The sequence below is a fragment of the Petaurus breviceps genome, unplaced genomic scaffold (assembly GCF_028583685.1).
Source record: "Petaurus breviceps papuanus isolate PSGF00001 unplaced genomic scaffold, PetGlider_PUasm1.0 90822, whole genome shotgun sequence".
In the NCBI taxonomy this organism is placed as follows: domain Eukaryota; kingdom Metazoa; phylum Chordata; class Mammalia; order Diprotodontia; family Petauridae; genus Petaurus; species Petaurus breviceps.
In genome coordinates this window covers 25,351,681-25,369,694 of record NW_027187351.1, presented here as the reverse complement: position 1 = coordinate 25,369,694, position 18,014 = coordinate 25,351,681, and the positions used below count along the sequence as shown (strand labels likewise).

Here is an 18,014-nt window from a genome sequence, read left to right as displayed (position 1 = left end):
ACTTCCTCATTAATGTTTACCCCCTCATTAATTCATCAATCGGTTTTCACTTGTCAGGGGTACCTCCTTTTCCAAAGGTATTTAAGCATTCAGGGATCTCCATGGTTTTGTCTCTGGTTACTGAGAAAGACCACTGACCATCATTTTATTACTAATTAATTAGTCTATGTTGAACAGTGGTTCTACTCCCTTTAAAAAAAATCTTCCTTTTTATTTTATTTATTTTTTTTTTTTGCAGGTAGGGCAGTTGGGGTTAAGCAACTTACCCAAGGTCACACAGCTAGTTTTTTTTGGGTGTTTTACACTGTCTGAGGCCGCATTTGAACTCAGGTCCACCTGACTTCAGGGCTGGTGCTCTATTCACTGTGCCACCTAGCCACCCCCAAAATCTTCCTTTTTTTAAAAAAAACAAACAAACAAACAACCCTTTTTTGTAGTCCTTAATATTGATTACCAGTTTTAACTCCTGAGTTGAGATTGACTTTCTTTCAGGAAGGATAGTACTACTTTTTTATATTTATATTCAGTTACTTATCTTTGTTTTCTTCTTCTAAACAGGTATCTAAAATCTAAGTTGGTTCATGAATTCCCAGGGCAACCACTTTGATCTCTTTAGATAGTTTATTGCTTCTCATCAGAATCACTTGTGCCATTAGAACTGTTCCTGAAAGTTTCTCAACTTTCTTCAGGCCAAAGGATCTTAAACATCCATTCTCATAACTCTGAAATTCACCCCTCTCAAATCTAGGATGTGCATCTGTACTAGTAATGGAATTTAAAGATCCACCTGTATTGGCTTGGTTTTTGGATTTAAAACCCACAGCTTGTGAATCCCACTTGTGGGATGGACTTGACATGAAAAGAGAGGGCTGAACTGGGAGTAGCTGGTGACATGAATTTAAAGAGGCACAAGCAGAGAGACAGAGAGGATTGCTAAGGGCCAGTTCAAACTGCCCAGGACTTTTGAGAGCTGCCACCCAGAGCTGCCAAGGACTGAGGAGACATGGCTGTTATGCTGGTACTTTGTCTGTTTTGATGTTGTTTTGCCAGATTCGTCCACTGGTGAAGGACAGTCCTGTAGCTGCAGAGGTCCTGGAACCTTGCTGCTGGTTCAGGGGTCCTGAGACTGTTCTGCAGAGAGTGAATTGTGCCCACTGGTGAAGGCCAGTGTGTTGCAGAGGTCCTGGAACCTTGCTATTGGTTCAGAAGCACTGAAAAAGGATTTTCTTGTATGTTTACAGAAATCCTGGAAGAGGGTTTTGCTAATATTTTCAGGGGTCCTAGGACTGTTCTGCATACAGAGAATGAATTAATGAGGACACTGGCAATGTATCTTGTGGCCTTGCTAAGCTTTGTCTCCCCAGGAACAAAGATTGCTGAGAATTTGCCTCGGGTGAAGATGAAGAAAAGACCTCTCTTTGGGTATTAAATGCTGTGCTTAAGCTTGTTATAACTCTGGGGTAGATGTCCTTTTCAGTTGTGATCCAGGGGTGGGAAACTTTTGACTCTTTTGTGCTGTGACTGACCAAATGAATGTACTTTGTTTATGATTGGAAACTAATCTCCATTTGAGAAGAGGGACTTTGTGATTGACTAAATGAATGTACTGCCCAGGGATGGAGTAGTACTTAGTTGAATTATACTTGGTGAATGCTGTATTTTGAATTATGCTGTATTTTGATTTTCTCTGTTCTTAATTTGTCACTGAATAAAATGGAGAGCGGCTATGCTGGCATTTTGAACCTTGGAAGTTGCCTTTGCTTGGCATTACAGCATCATAACATTTGTGATTTCTTCCTTTCTTCTGGAGCACTAAGATAAAGTTCTTGAATCTGTTCAAGATATCCCCATCAATTTTAGTGTAGCAATCAATAATCACTGGGTATAAATCAAGTCCAGAATAGTAGCATCCCCTGTTGCTTCTTATATCCCTTGGAGAATGCAATCATTAAGACAAGAATTTATCAGCAACTCTGCTTTATTAGTCCTGAAAGTGTCTCTCCATTTTAAGTTCTTATTACCATATCACGACTCCATGTCAAGTTTGTGATTTATGTCATGTTTACTATGCTTACCCGCTGTAGTTCATAAAACTTCCTATGTGAACATAGTTTTTTAATATACAGTGTTTCTCCACCATCATGTTCATGCCATATTGTCATGTTCCTATAGGACCATTCTTTTTTTTTTTAGTTTATTTTTAGATTTCAACATTCACTTCCATGAGTTTATAGACATATTCTTGTCTTAAGTTCCATCCCATAATATCTCTATGACACCCTGACGTTAAATTATATTTATAGAATTGAGGCTATGATTTTGCTAGTATTCTTCTTGCATATTGTCTCTGTTCCTCTCTACTGATATTCTTTCTGTGTTTTATCTGCTACTCTCTAGGACAATTTCCTAATTTCTCTCATATGTATATATGCATGTATGTATATACATATATATACACACACATGTGTATTTTTTAAAGTGGGGGTGTTGCTTTTTATATACATGCTTCCCCTTTTTACAAAACAATCTACACAAAAATTTTTCTTAGCTTGCATTTTATTCAAGTAAAATTAAGTATTTATCACAATTTTATAACAAAAACCAAAACTTACACATAAAGTAAAAGTAACATAAAATATACAATAATCAATGAACTGAATTCATTGTTAAAAGGTTAGGACCCCTCACCAGAGGAGGGGTTTGCTTATGGTCCAAATGCCAATTAACTGGCTTCCTCCAGTTCCACCTACCATAAGGGTTTGTAGGGAGAATTCAAGCAGCATTGGGAAATAAAAGTACCTAATCCCTCCTTCTGGTGTAAGGACCAGGCCCTTTCCCCATGTAACTACTTATTCCCTTGCATGTTATCTATGTTGGGGCACACTGCCTCCAGCTGTACAACTGCATCCTCCATTTCTGCCACCTCACCAACTATCAAGAATTTGATGCTACTTTCACATGTCAGTTTTGATTTGAACTTTGTTTCCAATTAAATAAAAGGATGTATGTATCCATTATATTTTAAAACATCCAATAATTTTGGCTACTGTTTCAAACTTTACTGATCCCACAGACAGAAGATTTGTCTCCTACCAATTATGGGACAGTCCACAATTTGGAAAACTAATGCTATTATTTCCTCAAGTACACCAAAAGCTCTTGAAGGCGAGGGTCTATGCTTCTTTTTCCTTCTGTTATTTCCCCCTCTCCCAATCTAGCACTGTTAGATTCCCTGTCTCTCCCAAGCTAGCATCTTCTTTGGTATAGAGAAGGTATTCAATAAGGACTTGCTTAACTGAAATACTGGTTATGCTACTGTCTGCTTGGCAAAACCTTTCTTCGAAGATGATAATGACATGGTAGTCTAATTTACTTGTTCAAATTTTCACAAATTCTCAATTAGTGGAACTGAAATGGATTATTTTGCATAAATTTTATAATTATTTCTTAAGATCTCAATTATAGTGCTTCAAGTCCTTGTTTCCACATCTTTCAGCTAGGAAGACTAGAGAACAGACCCAGAAACATATGATTTATGACATTTTATGTTTCAGTAAGACCTTTTCAAACAATGAACCACTTTAACCCCATAAAAAATTAAATTACAGAATTTAAAAACGCAATTTTAATTTAACTGATAAATTAACAGGCAGTCCTGAAGATGGTCTCTTCATTAACAAATGTGTAATAACAAATGTGCTAATGCAGAAATACTTCCAAAACTTAATTAATCTTTTTCGGACTGACATTCTCCAAATCAGATGATTTGTTAGCTAAAAAAAAAGAAAAAGGAACACAAAGAAATTAAACGTGTAGAACTTAAATTAAATATGCTACATTCAGAAGAAGAGACCAATCTGTTGAGAGCTGGACCACTAAAAATCCACACAACGTCCTTTTCGTTCCCAATCTCCATATCGAGTTGGTTCAGGGCCTTTGGGGCCACCCTTTTCCTTTGTAAGAGGATTGATATCATTTGGAAATTCTAAAGAAGGAAAGAAAATATAAATATAAGCAAAGCTCAAAAAGTTGGAAGAAATATTATACAACTATAGCAATTCTAAAGATGTTATCTCTTGAGAACTAGAGGTTTCAAAAATATCATTGCAAGCCATTCTTATTTTAAAATTATTATAAAAAGTTATTATCTCTTCCTCCCACTGCTTCCAACTGAATAATAAAAAGATCAAAATTAAAACCCTCATAAACACATGAAGTTAAACAAAACAAATTGCCACATTGGTCATATCCAAAAATATGCCTCATTTTGCATTTTAAGTCCAACACCTGTATGGTGGAATGTTTCATCTTTAGTCCTCTAAACCTGTGGTTTATCACTATATTGTTCAGCATGCTAATGTCTTTCAGGACTTCTTCTCCCATAAGGTTTTTGTCATATAATTTGTTCTATTGGTTCTACTCATTTTATTCTGTCTTAATCAATAAATGTCTTCTCAGTTTCCTATGGAACTATAAATTTCATCATTTCATATATTCCCAATATAAGGATACTCTCAGTTTCCAGTTTGCTCTTTCTTTGATCTCTTCAGGTCAGGGTTCTAAACAGGGGTATAAACTGGGCCAAAGGTCATGCACCGTTTCATAACATTTTGGGTATAGTTCCAAATTGTTTGCTTTTCTTTAATCACTAGTGATTTAGAGCTTCCTTAGAAAACTGTTCACATTCTTTGACAATAAATTTATCTATTGGAGAATTTTTCTTAACTCTTAAAATCTTTTCCCTTTTTAATACATGATTTTCAGCTATGAGGTACTATCTATCCTAGGATGAAGCAAGGCAAAAAGTTACACAATTATAAATAAGAAACGATTACTTGCCTGCCCTGATCCTTCTCCTAGAAAACTAACCACAGAACAGTGGAATTACAGGAAGTACCAAAGAATTTTAATATTGTAATCAGTATCTTTCAAAGATTTTTCTCAACTTAGCATGGTGGTCTAGATTACTTAGGAACAGCCTTTAAAATCCTCCTGTATGTACACAGTCTTTGTCTTATCCTGTTTTCCCCTACTGCTGTCTGTACTCAGATGTCCTTCAAATGAATAACTTCACCAGTTCAATCTGCAACAATGGGTTTGGGTTGGCTATGTGGGTTTTCTGTGGATTATACTGCTTTCTCTTTCTAGTAATTCAAGTTTAACACTTCCTATCATTTATCCTAGCACCAGATTAGGGGCTGGGAAAGGGAGAGAGGATACAAAGACAGTCTCTATCCTCAAGGTTAGGATATCCTCCAGGCAACTAGATGGCAGAGTGGATAGTGGACTAGGTCTGGAGTCAGGAAAGACCCGAGTTCAAATTAGGCCCTTAGACACTTACTAGCTGAGCAAGTTACTTAACCCTATTTGCCTCAATTTCCTCATTTTGAAAATGAGTTGGAGAAGTAAATGGCAAACCACTCCAGTGTGTTTGCCAAGAAAACCCCCCAAAAGGAGTCAAAGCGCTGTTGGACACAACTGAAAAAAAACTAAACAACAATACTAAAGGAACTTACAATCTAAAGGGGGAGACAACATGCAAACAAATACATACAAAACAAGCTATCTGCAGAAATATTTAAAAGAGTGAAAGCACCGTAATAAGAAGACTTCCTGTGGAAGGTAGGATTTTAGTTAGGACTAAAAGGAAGCCAGGGAGGTCAGTGGTTGGAAGAGTGGACAGAGAACACTTCAGGCATGGGGGCTAGTCAGAGAAAATGCCTGGAACTTAGAGATGGATTATCTTGGTCATCAAACAGTCAGGAGGCCATCATCACTGGATCAAAGAGTATGTGTTGTGGAGAAAGGTATAAGAAGACTGGAAAAGTAGGAGGGGGCTAGGTTATGAAGAGCTTTAAAATCCAGAGCATTTTGTATTCGATCCTGGAGGCAACAGGAAGCCACTGGAGTTTACTGAATACAGACAGTGGAGGGGGAGAATGGGATAGACACATGATCATACCTAAGCTTTAGGAAAATCACTTTAGTAGTTGAATGAAGAATGGATTGGAGAGAGGAGAGACTTGAGGCAGGCAGATTCACCAGCAGCTATTGTAGTAATCAAGGAATAAAGTGATGAGAGCCTGCACCATACTGGTAAAAGAAAAGATAACGGGGGGAGGGAGGAGCCAAGATGGCGGCATAGAAGCAGGAAAACTCCATGAGCTCCCCCCATAACCACTTCAAATACTTGTAAAATATGATGCTAAACAAATTTTTGAGCTACAAAACCCACAAACTGACAGAAATAAATCTGCTGAAGGCAGCCTGGACAGGAAGGGTCCATCACAGTGTGCTGGGAGCCAAGGCCAGGCCCGAGTGAGCCTTTGGTTTTAGCCTCAGGGTGGCCCTGACCAGCAGTGGCTGGAGCAGACTTCAGAAGAGTGGATCACCAGCAGCTGTGGCGGTTTCCAGAAATATCAATCCGTGAATGCCAAAGACAAAGTAAAAGGTCAGCATAGAACTCTGTTGGAACTGGGGGGGGGGATGGAGGTGTGTCCTCTGCCCCCAGAGTGAGAAGCATCAGAAGTGCAGCAGCCTTGTAGCTGCCTCCACGTGGCTGCTTCGGAGCTCCTGGCCTAAAGATTGTAGGGGGGCCAAGTGATCATTCAGAGGGTAATCAATCTTGCTTTAACATGCCTGGATCTAGATCTCGGTACTGGGTGGTTGTTCTGAAGTGTGACCAGTAGGCCGGAGCTTGTGGGGGCTGTAGAGATGGCACCCTTCTAATAGCTCCAGCAGCTGTGAAAACCCCAGCCATTTGGGACAAAGCTCTCCCCTTGGGAAGCAGAGTTCTACTGTGGCAAAGAGCTCAAAAGTCAAGTAATTGAGTGGCAACATGAGCAAGGAAAGGAAGCAAAGCAAGCACAGCAATCCAACTTTAGATTACTTTTTCGGGGACAAAAAGGATAAAAGCATGGAACAGGAGGAAGACAATGAAGTCAGAACTTCTATGCCAAAGGCTTCCAAGAAAAATATGAACTGCTTACAAGCCATGGAGGAGCTCAAGAAGGATTTTGAAAATCAAGAGAAGTGGAGGAAAAATTGGGAAGAGGAATGAGAATGATGCAAGAAAATTATGAAAATAGAGTCAATAACCTGACTGAAGAAAATAACACCTTAAAAAATAGACTAACTCAAATGGCAAAAGAGGCCCAAAAAGCCAATGAGGAAAAAAATGCCTTAAAAAGCTGAATTTACTAGATGGAAAAAGAATTTCAAAAACTCACTGAAGAGAATAATTCCTTCAGGACTAGATTGGAGCAAATGGAAGCTAGTGACTTTATAAGAAATCAAGATACTATTAAACAGATCCAAACAAATGAAAAAATAGAAGGCAATGTGAAATATGTCACTGGAAAAACCACTGACCTGGAAAACAGATCCAGGAGAGATAATTTAAAAATTATTGGACTACCTGAAAGCCATGATAAAAAAAAAGAACCTGGAAGTCATCCTTCAAGAAATTCTCAAGGAAAACTGCCCTGATGTTTTAGAACCAGAGGGAAAAATAGAGGTTTAAAGAATCCACTGATCACCTACTGAAAAATATCCTAAAAAGAAAACTCCTAGGAATATTATAGCCAGGTTCTGGAATTCCCAGGTCAAGGAGAAAATATTACAAGCAGCCAAGAAGAAACAATTTGAATATTGTGGAAACACAATCAGGATAACACAGGATCTAGCAGCTTCTATATTAAGGGATCGAAGGGCTTGGAATATGATATTCCGGAGGACAAAGGAGCTGGGATTAAAACAAAGAATCACCTACCCAGCAAAACTGAGTATAATGTTTCAGGAGAAAATATGGTCATTCAATGAAATAGAGGACTTTCAAACATTCTTGATGAAAAAACCAGAGTTGAATAGAAAATTTGACATTCAAATATAAGAAAGCATGAGATGTTAAAGAGGGTAAAGAAACCATAAGGAACTTATCAAAGTTGAACTATTTACATGCCTACATGGAAAAACGATAAGTATAACTTATAAAATTTTTCTCAGTATGAGGATAGTTGAAGGGAATATAAATGTGTATACACACACACATACCTATATAGGAGGGTATATGTGTGTATGAATACATATGTGAGTGTGTGTATATATGTGTACAGGTATACAAAGACAGAGGGCATAGGATCAATAGAATAGGAAGGGGTGATATTTATTTATTTATTTTAATTTTTGGAGGGCAAATGGTGTTAAGTGACCTGCCCAAAGTCACACAGCTAGTAAGTGTGTCAAGTGTCTGAGGCTGGATTTGAACTCAGGTCCTCCTAACTGCAGGTCTGGTGCTCTATTCACTGCGCCACCTAACTGCCCCCAGGGTGAAATTGGGAGGTGAGAGAGGAAATGGGGAGAGACAGAATGGGGTAAATTTTCTCATATAGAAGAGGCAAGGGAAAACTGTTACAATGGAGGGGAAGAACAGGAAGGCAAAAGGGAATGGGTCAACCTTATTCTCATTGAATTTGGCTTTGGGAGGGAATGATATAACATACTAAATTGGGTATCTTGCCCTACAGGAGAGTAGGGGGGAAGGGGATGAGAGGGGGCATTATGGAGGGGAGGGCAGCTTGGGGGGGGAGGGTAGTTAGAAGCACACACTTTTGAAAAGGGATAGGGTCAAAGCAAAGAATAGAACAAGTGTGGGGCAGGATGGGATGGAGGGAAATATAGTCAGTCTGTCACAATATATCCACTATGGAAATGTTTTGCATAACTACACATGTACAACCTATCTTGAATTGCTTATCTTCAAAGTAAGGGTGGGTGATGAGGGAGGAAGGGAAAAAAATCTGAAATTCAAAGTTTTAAAATCAAATGTTTAAAAAAATTATTATTATTATTTACATGTAACTGGGAAATAAGATATACAGGCACTGGGATATGGAGATCCATCTTGCCCTACTAGAAAGTTGGAAGGGGGATAGGGGAGCATATAGGAGAAATCAGATTGGGGAAGGGGGTAGACAGTGGGATCACTGTTTTGGGGGGTGGTGGGTAGGGGGAAGACAGGAAGAAAATTTGTAACTCAAAATCTTGTGGAAATTAATGATAAATTAAAAATAAACATAAAACAATTAAAAAAAAGATAACCAGAAAGCACACCAAAAGGAGAACAATAAGGTATTACCTCAACTTACTGGGATATTGAAGAAAGGTATGTATTGTTTACTGTATTTTTTAGGTAAACAGTGGTGAGGTCTTTAAATATCATAACTGTTTCTATAAGGCTTTCAAACATGTATTCATACCACTTAACCCTTATTAAGTATGGTTAACACAGTTTAAATCTGTGATTCACAGTCTTCAAAGCCTCAGCACCTGCATTCTACTAGTTAGCATTACATAGTGCTTCATTTGCAAAGCACTTTTAAAGTATTATTTCATTTTATCCTCAGAACAACCCTGGGATATGGGTGACTTGTCTAGGGTCACATAGCTAGTAAGTGTCTGAGGCTGTGTTTAAACTCATGCTAATTATGCATTAGCAGAATGTAGAAGATATAGGAGATTGTACTGAATGTTTACTCAACTGAGGCCATATTTTGTATATTGCTTTTTAAATAAATACTAGTTAGTAATTTGTGGCTCTTTTCCCTGAAATCTGCACACAGAGAGGAAATTTTAGTTATTAGATCAAAGGTTTACAATTATAAAGGCTCTTAGAGATTGTTCTGGTCCAACTCCTCACTGAACAGGTCATACCCAGGGTGAGACAAGTAGTAAGTAGCTGAGCTAGAATTTAAATCTAGATATTTTAGCTGCAGATCCAACACTCTTTCCACTCTACCACAATGCTTCAATCAGCATAAAAGTTCATGCATTTGGGGGCGGCCAGGTAGCACAGCGAGTAAGAGCACCGGCTCCAGTGTCGGGATGACATGTGGATTGAATCCAGGCTCAGACACTTATTACCCACCCAGAAACACCTGGCCGTGTAACCTTGAGCAAGTTACTTAACCCCAATTGCTTAGGGGTGGCCAGGTGGTTCAGCAAGTAAGAGCATCAGCTCGTGTTGGGATGACCTGGGATCAAATCCGGGCTCAGATACTTAGCACCACACCCAGAAATAACTGGTCATGTAACCTTGAGCAAGTTACTTAACCCTGATTGCTTTAAAAAAAAAAAAAGTCCATGCATTTGGTGGGGGGAAGGTAGGGAGGAAGGTGTGTGTGTGCGGTGTGTGTTACTGAGTACCTACTATGTGACGATGCTACATGGAGTTCTGATTACTCAAGAATTTTATCATATTAAATTGTTTTCCCCACTGCCTGATTTTCATTAGGTCATATGGCTCAATACTCTTAAACAGCTGTGGAATCAAACAAATGCTATCATTCCTTTATTTAAAAAGAAAAAAAGGTCTGTTGATGCTTTTGTTTTTACATAGGTAATTTTCTGAAATCTTCACTCCCCACCAATATACTGAATCTTCTTTTTAATAAAGAAAAAAATAAGCAAAGTACCTAACGGTGACTATCTCTGACAATGTAAACAATATTCTGCCCTGGTAGTACCTACCTACCTCTTTGCCATGAGAAGGGGTATGTGTCATTATCTCTTCTCTGGGACCATTACTGGTTTTTCAATTACTCTGAGTTTCGCTTTTCTCTTAGTGCTCTTTTCACTGATATTGTTTGTACCATTGTGTATACTGTTCTTTTTGGTTTTGCTTTTTTTACTCTGTATCAGTTCAGGCAAATCTTCCCAACTTTTCAAAAAAATTTCAAATCTCCCATTTTTTTATTGTTTGCCATTTTTTATTGTCCCTTGCTATTCTATTATACTTATAAACTAGTTTTTTTAGCCATTCCCTGGCTGATAGGCACTCATTTGTTTCCAGTTCTTTGATACCACAAAGATTAATGTTATTAATATTTTGGCTTCTGTCTTCTTGAGGCCTAAACTCAAGCTGATATCTAGAAAGTTTGGACCAATTCATAGTTCTATGAAATCTAACAATGTGCCTGTCTTCCCACAGTCACTACAACATGAGTTTCTATTTAAAATTTACTCTGTCAATCTACAGGGTGTGAAGTGAAACCTCAAATTCTATTTTAATTTCTATTTATGATTTAGAGTATGTTTTCAAAATGTTTGATCACTTATCTACTGGGAAATCATTGTTGAACTCATAAATTTATGCAAATTCCCTATATTTCTTAACTAGACTTTTACCAGTGATAGTGGATACATTTTTTCCCACTTGACCAAATTATTTCTCTTATGTCTTCAATGCTTTATATATTACTATTATTCACAATTAGAGTGACATAACAAGGAAGACAAATAAAGCACTAAACAAGTGAATTGGCCTCCTCAAGCATTCTTAACTCACTGATCTGGCTCACTTTTCCCAACTTGCCTTACACTAGATAGTACAATAGATCTTAAACATAACCATTTACTTAGCAACAAAGTGAAAGAAATAATAACATCACAATGGAAACATCTCAAGACAAACGCAGGAATAATGAATATATCAGAGCACACACAGAAATCTGATTTCTTACTCTCAGTTTCTGTGGGAGAGAATGGTCTTACATTTATAGAAACCTGGCAGGGAAAGTACATGGGTGAGAAAAACCCATGTGCTTGGGCTAACATATCTTTTAGAATTTTTATTTTTAGCCAAATTCTCTTCCTTCCCATCCCTTTCCTCTCCCATTGAGAAGAAATACTATTCCCACCATACATATGAAGTCATGCAAAACATATTAACTATGTTGAAAAAAAAATAAAGTGGAAAAATGCTTCAATGCTCTAAGAGTTCATAAGCTTTCTCTTTGGAGATGAATAGCCATTTTTCATAATGAGTCTTTTGGAACTGTGGATCATTATTGATCTGACTGGCTAAGTCTTTCAGTTGATCATCATGACAATATTGCTGTTACTGTGCACAGTGTTCTCCTGGTTCTTCTCACTTATGTTTGCATCAGTTCATATAAGTCTTCCCAAATTTTTCTGAAACCATTCATCTTGTCATTTCTTGTAGCACAATAATATGCCAGCACAATCCTACACCACAACATGTTCTGCCATTTTCCAATTGATGGGCATCCCATTAGTTTCCAATTCTTTCCTACCACAAAGAGCTACTATAAATATTTTTGTACAAACAGGTCCTTTTCCTTCTGCTCTCTGGGATACAGACATAGTGATATTTTCAAGTCAAAGGGTATGTACCATTTTATACCCTTTGGGCATAGTTCCAAAGTGTTCTCCAGAATGGTTGGACCAGTTCAGAACTTCATCAAAAATATACTAGTGAGCCTATCTTTCTACATCCCCTCTAGCATTTGTCATTTTCTTTTCTGTCATGCTAGTCAATATGATGGGTGTGAGATGGTACCTCAGAATTGTTTTAATATGCATTTTTCTAATTTTTAGTAATTTTTTTTGCCTTTTTTTTTTTGGAGGGCAATTGGGATTAAGTGACTTGTCCAAAGTCACATGGCTAGTGTGTCAAGTGTCTGAGGCCAGATTTGAACTCATGTCCTCCTGACTCCAGGGTTGGTGCTCTATTCACTGTGTCATCTAGCCGCCCATTTTTAGTGATTTTTGCATTTTTTTCCTATTATTATTGGTAGCTTTGATTTCTTCTGAACACTGTCTGTTCATATCCTTTGACTGTTTATCAATCTGGGAATGGCTTTTATCTTTATAAGCTTGGTCTAGAGTTCCCTATATATTTGAGATATGAGAACTTTTATCAGGAAACTTGCTATAAATGTCCCTGCAATATCCTACCACCAGTATTCTGCTTTCCTTCTAATTTTGGTTGCACTGGTTTTGTTGTTGTAAGACCTATTTAGTTTCATGTAATCAAAATACTCAATTTTACCTCCTGTAGTCCTCTCTATCTCTTGTTTGGTTACTATCTTCCTGTTTCCACAGATCTGACAAATAATATTTTCCATGCTCCCCTAATCTGCTTATGACATTACTCTTTATGTTTACATCCCACATCCATTTTGAACTTAGCTTAGTATTTCTGAAAAATGTTGGTCTTTGCCTAGTTTCTGCTTTCCAATTTTCCCAGCAGCTTTTGTTGAATGAGTGAATTCTTGCCCCTATAGCTAGGATCTTTGAGTCTAGCAAACACTAAGTTACTTGGTCATTTAATTCTGTATATTGTGTACCTAATCTGTTCCATTGACCAACTATTCTATTACTTATCCAGTACCAGACTGTATGGATGATTAACACTCTGTAGTATAATCTGAGAACTGGAACTGTTCTAACTCATAACTCTTGAACTAAAAATTTCAACATCCTCTTTCTGTCTCAAGAACTGGCTAGGAAAACTCCTTAACAAAGATAGCCTTTGTGTTGGATCAATGATTCTACTGATGAGTTGATTCACTCTGTGCTTGACTTACTGGGCACACAAGTCTCAAATTAGCTGATCTGCTGGGTGACTTCTCTGATTCTAAACTGATCCTCTGCTCAGCTGAACTTACTAATCAGGAAAAATGTAACATCCTTTATTTCTAGTTTAGCTGATAAAAGTTCTGAAATCTGTTATTTCATCTCTTATTTTTCTGAGTTTAGATTCTAGATCCTCTCGGCAAACAATCCACCTTTGTTTATAGTTAATAACTAAATTTTTATTTTCTAAGATAAGGAAAATTACATTTGTTCCATAATCATAGAGAACTTCTGGTATCCCTATTTCCTAGTTATTAACCTAAATGTTCTTCAATTACTCACTTTCTCCTATACAAGTCACTGAAGCACACTGTGTTCTCTATAGTGATCAGTATACTCTGTGCTCTACACTGCCACTTCTAGATAATCGTTCCATTACTAATACCCTCCTCTTTTGAAATCCATGTTCATCAGTTTATACCAACTCAGGTTTCTGTAGCACATTACATTTAAGTTAATAACTTGTTTAGGATTCCTGAGTCAGACTCAGCTTCAGTAAATGCTTCACTTAGAATTCTGACTAGACCTCCTATGCACCACAGAGAAGGACTGCCCTTTATACTAAGCAGAAGCCCAGAAGTACTAGGAGACCAACAAGATGTGAATCAGTGTATATAAAACATGAAACCTTCAAACAAAAGTAAAAAGCTTATTATGTCACATTTACTTATTCATTCACTTGTGTTCTATAAGGTCAGGGCTGGACCTGTGATTTAACTGACATAGGGAACTCCTGAATGAGGAAACTACTAATACAGATTGGCACCTTCTCTGTTCAGAGAGCTGCCTAAGGCACTGTCAGATTAACCGATTTGCTCAGTTATACACTTGAACTCAGGTTTTCATGGCTCTGAGGTCAGCTCTCCATCCATTATGCTATACTACCTCTCTCTTGTTCTATATTGTCAGCAAACTACTTCCTATATCCTTCATAGTTGATAGAAATACTCCTAAGCCTCCGTGCATATGACCATTTTCCATGAATCTTTCTTCAATGGAATCTTCTCCTTCTTCCATTCCCCCTATAGCATACTTCTTGCTCCCTACTGCCATTTCCAGATTATTGTTCCACCACTATTGCTCTCCTCTTCTGAAGTTCATGTTCACCAGTTTACACTAGTTTTCTGTGTCTTTTTTTTTTTTTTTTTGCTTTTTGGAGGGGGAAGGCAAGGCAATTGGGGTTAAGTGACTTGTCCAAGGTCACACAGTTAAGTGTCTGAGGCTGGATTTGAACTCAGGTCCTCCTGACTCCAGGGTTGGTACTCTATTCATGACACCACCTAGCCACCCCTACACTAGTTTTTCCAAATCTTGTTAGCATCTACAATCTACTTTTCCTCACTCCAATTCAACCTATGTTTGCTCTAATCTGTACCTCTCCTCTGGTCCCCTGATATTTCTAATTTCATCTAATCTATTATAATCCATCTGGCTTTGTTTTCCTACATAGGGTCAGCTATTAAAAAATATCCTTTCTAGTACTCTTAATTCCTTACTTCCTATCCAATGAGAAGTTTGTTTCTACTTTTCTTAAGGAATTTTTCACACATTGCTTTGTATGAGAAAAAAATTATTTTTCCCTACATTAGAGAGAGGAAGTCAAAAGATCTGAGTTCAAATCCCAGTTCTACCTCTCATTAGATTTATGAACCTAGACAAGTCATTTTATAGCTACAAACCTCAGTTTCTTCAGTTGTAAAATTGGGGTAGTACATGTACTACCTAATTCATAGTGTTGCCTTGAGGATCAAAGCTATATAAAACACTTTGAATACTTGAAATCACTGTACCAATGCAAACCCTTCTTAAAGTTGAGTATCTCTTACCTCCCCTATTAGGACCAAAACTCCTAGATAGCAGAAGCAGTGTTTTAAACATCTCTGCAATACCAAGTTGCCACCATTTTCTGATAGTGAGTAACAAATGAAGGAATCTTAGACATGTTAATTAAAGACTACACATTTGTGGAAAGGAGGGTAGGGAACTTAACATCTTATTATTTTGTGTACAGATTAGGTTATCTAAGAGTTACATAATTTGCCTGCCATTTCCCAAGAACTTCTAAAAATGTTTCCCCAACTTCTTTTTTTTAAAGAGGCAGAGAAATAATGCAGCATACTTGGTTAATATATTATGTTTGCTAAGGGATTCTGAAGGAATTCAATTTACACATTTATCCCTTAACAAAGTAACAGGTATCTTCCAAATACTCAACCTATTTTTAGAACTGCCTCTAGGTTTTCCATTTCCTAATCAAAGAAGCATACAATTTTAAAGCTGGAAGGAATGTTCTACTTTGCTTTTGAAATGTTTGTGACTTCTCTGAACCTAACTGCCTCACGCATATGTGTTTAGACTTCTACTGACATAGCCACACTTTGAACCTCATGATTTGGAACTTCTACACCTATAATGTCTTCTTATGAGTTATCATGATTTAGGGCAGACCTCATTTTTCTAGTATAATCATCCCTAGATCTACCAGTCACTAGTTCATTTTCTTATTTCTCATTTTGGCTTCTAATGAAAACACAGGGTATGTTCTGATATTTCCCACTAAATCACCAAAATTGCAACATTTTCTCAATCAATTAGCTCTCATCTCCCCCACCAAGGTTACCGGTGATACAATTTATTAACAGTATAAAAACAAAACAAACCTAAGTAATTATTTATAATGTATTAGCTGTGAGAAAGATCACAGGCAAAGTCATCATCACCACACTTGCTGATTTCTCAGTTAGGGAAACATTCGAATCATTTACTTCTTTCTAGATAGTAATTAAGCTTTCTTCTCAAGAACTCTATTCATGTTTCTTTGCAAGAAGAGTTATACAAAAGTTCTCTAATAATAATAGCTAATAGCTAGTATTTATATATTTACTATGTGATAGGAACTACGCTAACAGTTTTCCTTAGACACTCCTAATATAATGCCAGTAAAAGTATAAATTTCCAAGATTCCACTGCCTCTTAAGGATATACTATGTAGTCTCTGTGGGAGAAGTTGTTGAATATGGTGTTGCATAATTATTTGTGTTGCTTTCCTCTTCCTCAATAGATTATTTAATGCTGTCATATTCTTTTGTACCTTTTCTTGGCTCTTAGGGCAATACTGGTAGTATTTTTGAAAATAATTATTTGGTAATATGTGATAAATATATTTATTAACTGACTTGACTCTTGACTTCTGCTATTCCCTATCTGTATCATGTTTTGGGGAAAAATACCCTCTAGTTGAGATAACTCCTTTACTGAGTTTTAGCCTTTGATAATTGGGATGTGAGTGTCTCTAGGAAATACTTTAAATGAAAGGTAAGCCAGGAATCATCAGCTATGATCCTTCAAAATATAAGCAATTTTTAAAAGTTTTCTAGTTCCTTAATGTCACATGCAGGCAACCAAAAATTCTCCTTGCAAATTTCACAAAATTCACAAGCACGGAAGCTCTATCCAATGTTAATTCTGAAAAGGCTGACCCAGAGGAAGACACAAATGCACTTATGAGGAGAGTGAGGGATAGATCCCCTACAAGGTACCACTATAGGAGAGAATTCTCCAAAACACATTTTTATATCTGTTACTGCTTTGTAATAAATTCTCTCAGCAAACTTAGATCACCAAGTATCAGAGGACTTCCTAATTGAAGCTGGCATATATAGCTGTAATAGTAATGGAATTTGAAGATCCCCTTGTATTGGCAAGCTAACAGGTACTTAGCACTTGGTTTCAGATTAAGTGTTAAGACCCAGAGCTTGTGAATCCCACAGCAGGATGGACTTGTTGACATGACAGGAGTGGGCTGAACAGGGAGGAGCTGGTGTTGTGTATGGGGAAAAGCCCAAGCTGAGAGAGGCCAGAACTTTTGGGAGCAGCATCGTGGAGGCAGAGCAGCTACTGCTGGAGAGAGAGAGAACTGCTGGGAATGAGAATTGCTGAGAGAAAGAGAGAACTGCCAGGATCCTGAGGACTTCTGAGGGGCATCCGAAGCTGACAAGAACAGAGGAGGCATGACTGTGGTGGCAGTACTTTGTTTTGGGTCTATGTTGATTCCACAGGCAGAAAGTGAATTGATGAGGATGCTGGCAATGTGCATGAATGTTGTGGCTTTGTTAATGTGTATGAATGTTGTGGCTTTGTGAAGTGTTGTCTTCCCAGGAGCAGAGACTGTGAGGGATTTGGGGTGGACTGTACACTGTGAGCTTCATTGTGGAGCAGGAACTGCATGGAGAGCTGGGCAAGGAACTGGGAGCTGTCTGACTTTGAACTCAGGTGGCAGTTGTTTGGATCTGGGCAGGAGCTGGGACCATGGAAGAGGAGCCATGGAAGCTGACAGCCTGCCTTGAGCCAAGATGAAAAGACCTCTCCCTGGGTATTTAATGCTGAATGATGATATTGTAACCTAGTGGTGATCTAGGGGTAGATGGCCTTTATGCTTTCCACTGACCCTTGAGAGGATGCTTGGTGGTGACTGATGATATTGTAATTTAGTTGTGACCTAGGGGTGGAAAAAAACTTTTGACCTTTTTACTTTGTGATTGACTAAATGAATGTACTTTAAGGAAGACTTTTTGATT

At 37.7% G+C, this 18,014-nt stretch overlaps 1 protein-coding gene across 1 annotated transcript in view; it reads right to left on the bottom strand.

The window, feature by feature from the left end:
- Window positions 1-2,538: 2,538 nt before the first annotated feature.
- SDHAF4 (succinate dehydrogenase complex assembly factor 4) overlaps window positions 2,539-18,014 on the bottom strand; it is a 31,714-nt gene continuing 16,238 nt past the window's right edge. Inside the window, exon 3 of the mRNA XM_069070726.1 lies at window positions 2,539-3,985. Coding sequence (XP_068926827.1) covers window positions 3,876-3,985 — 110 coding nt within the window. The 3' untranslated portion in view covers window positions 2,539-3,875. The remainder of the gene's footprint in view (window positions 3,986-18,014) is intronic.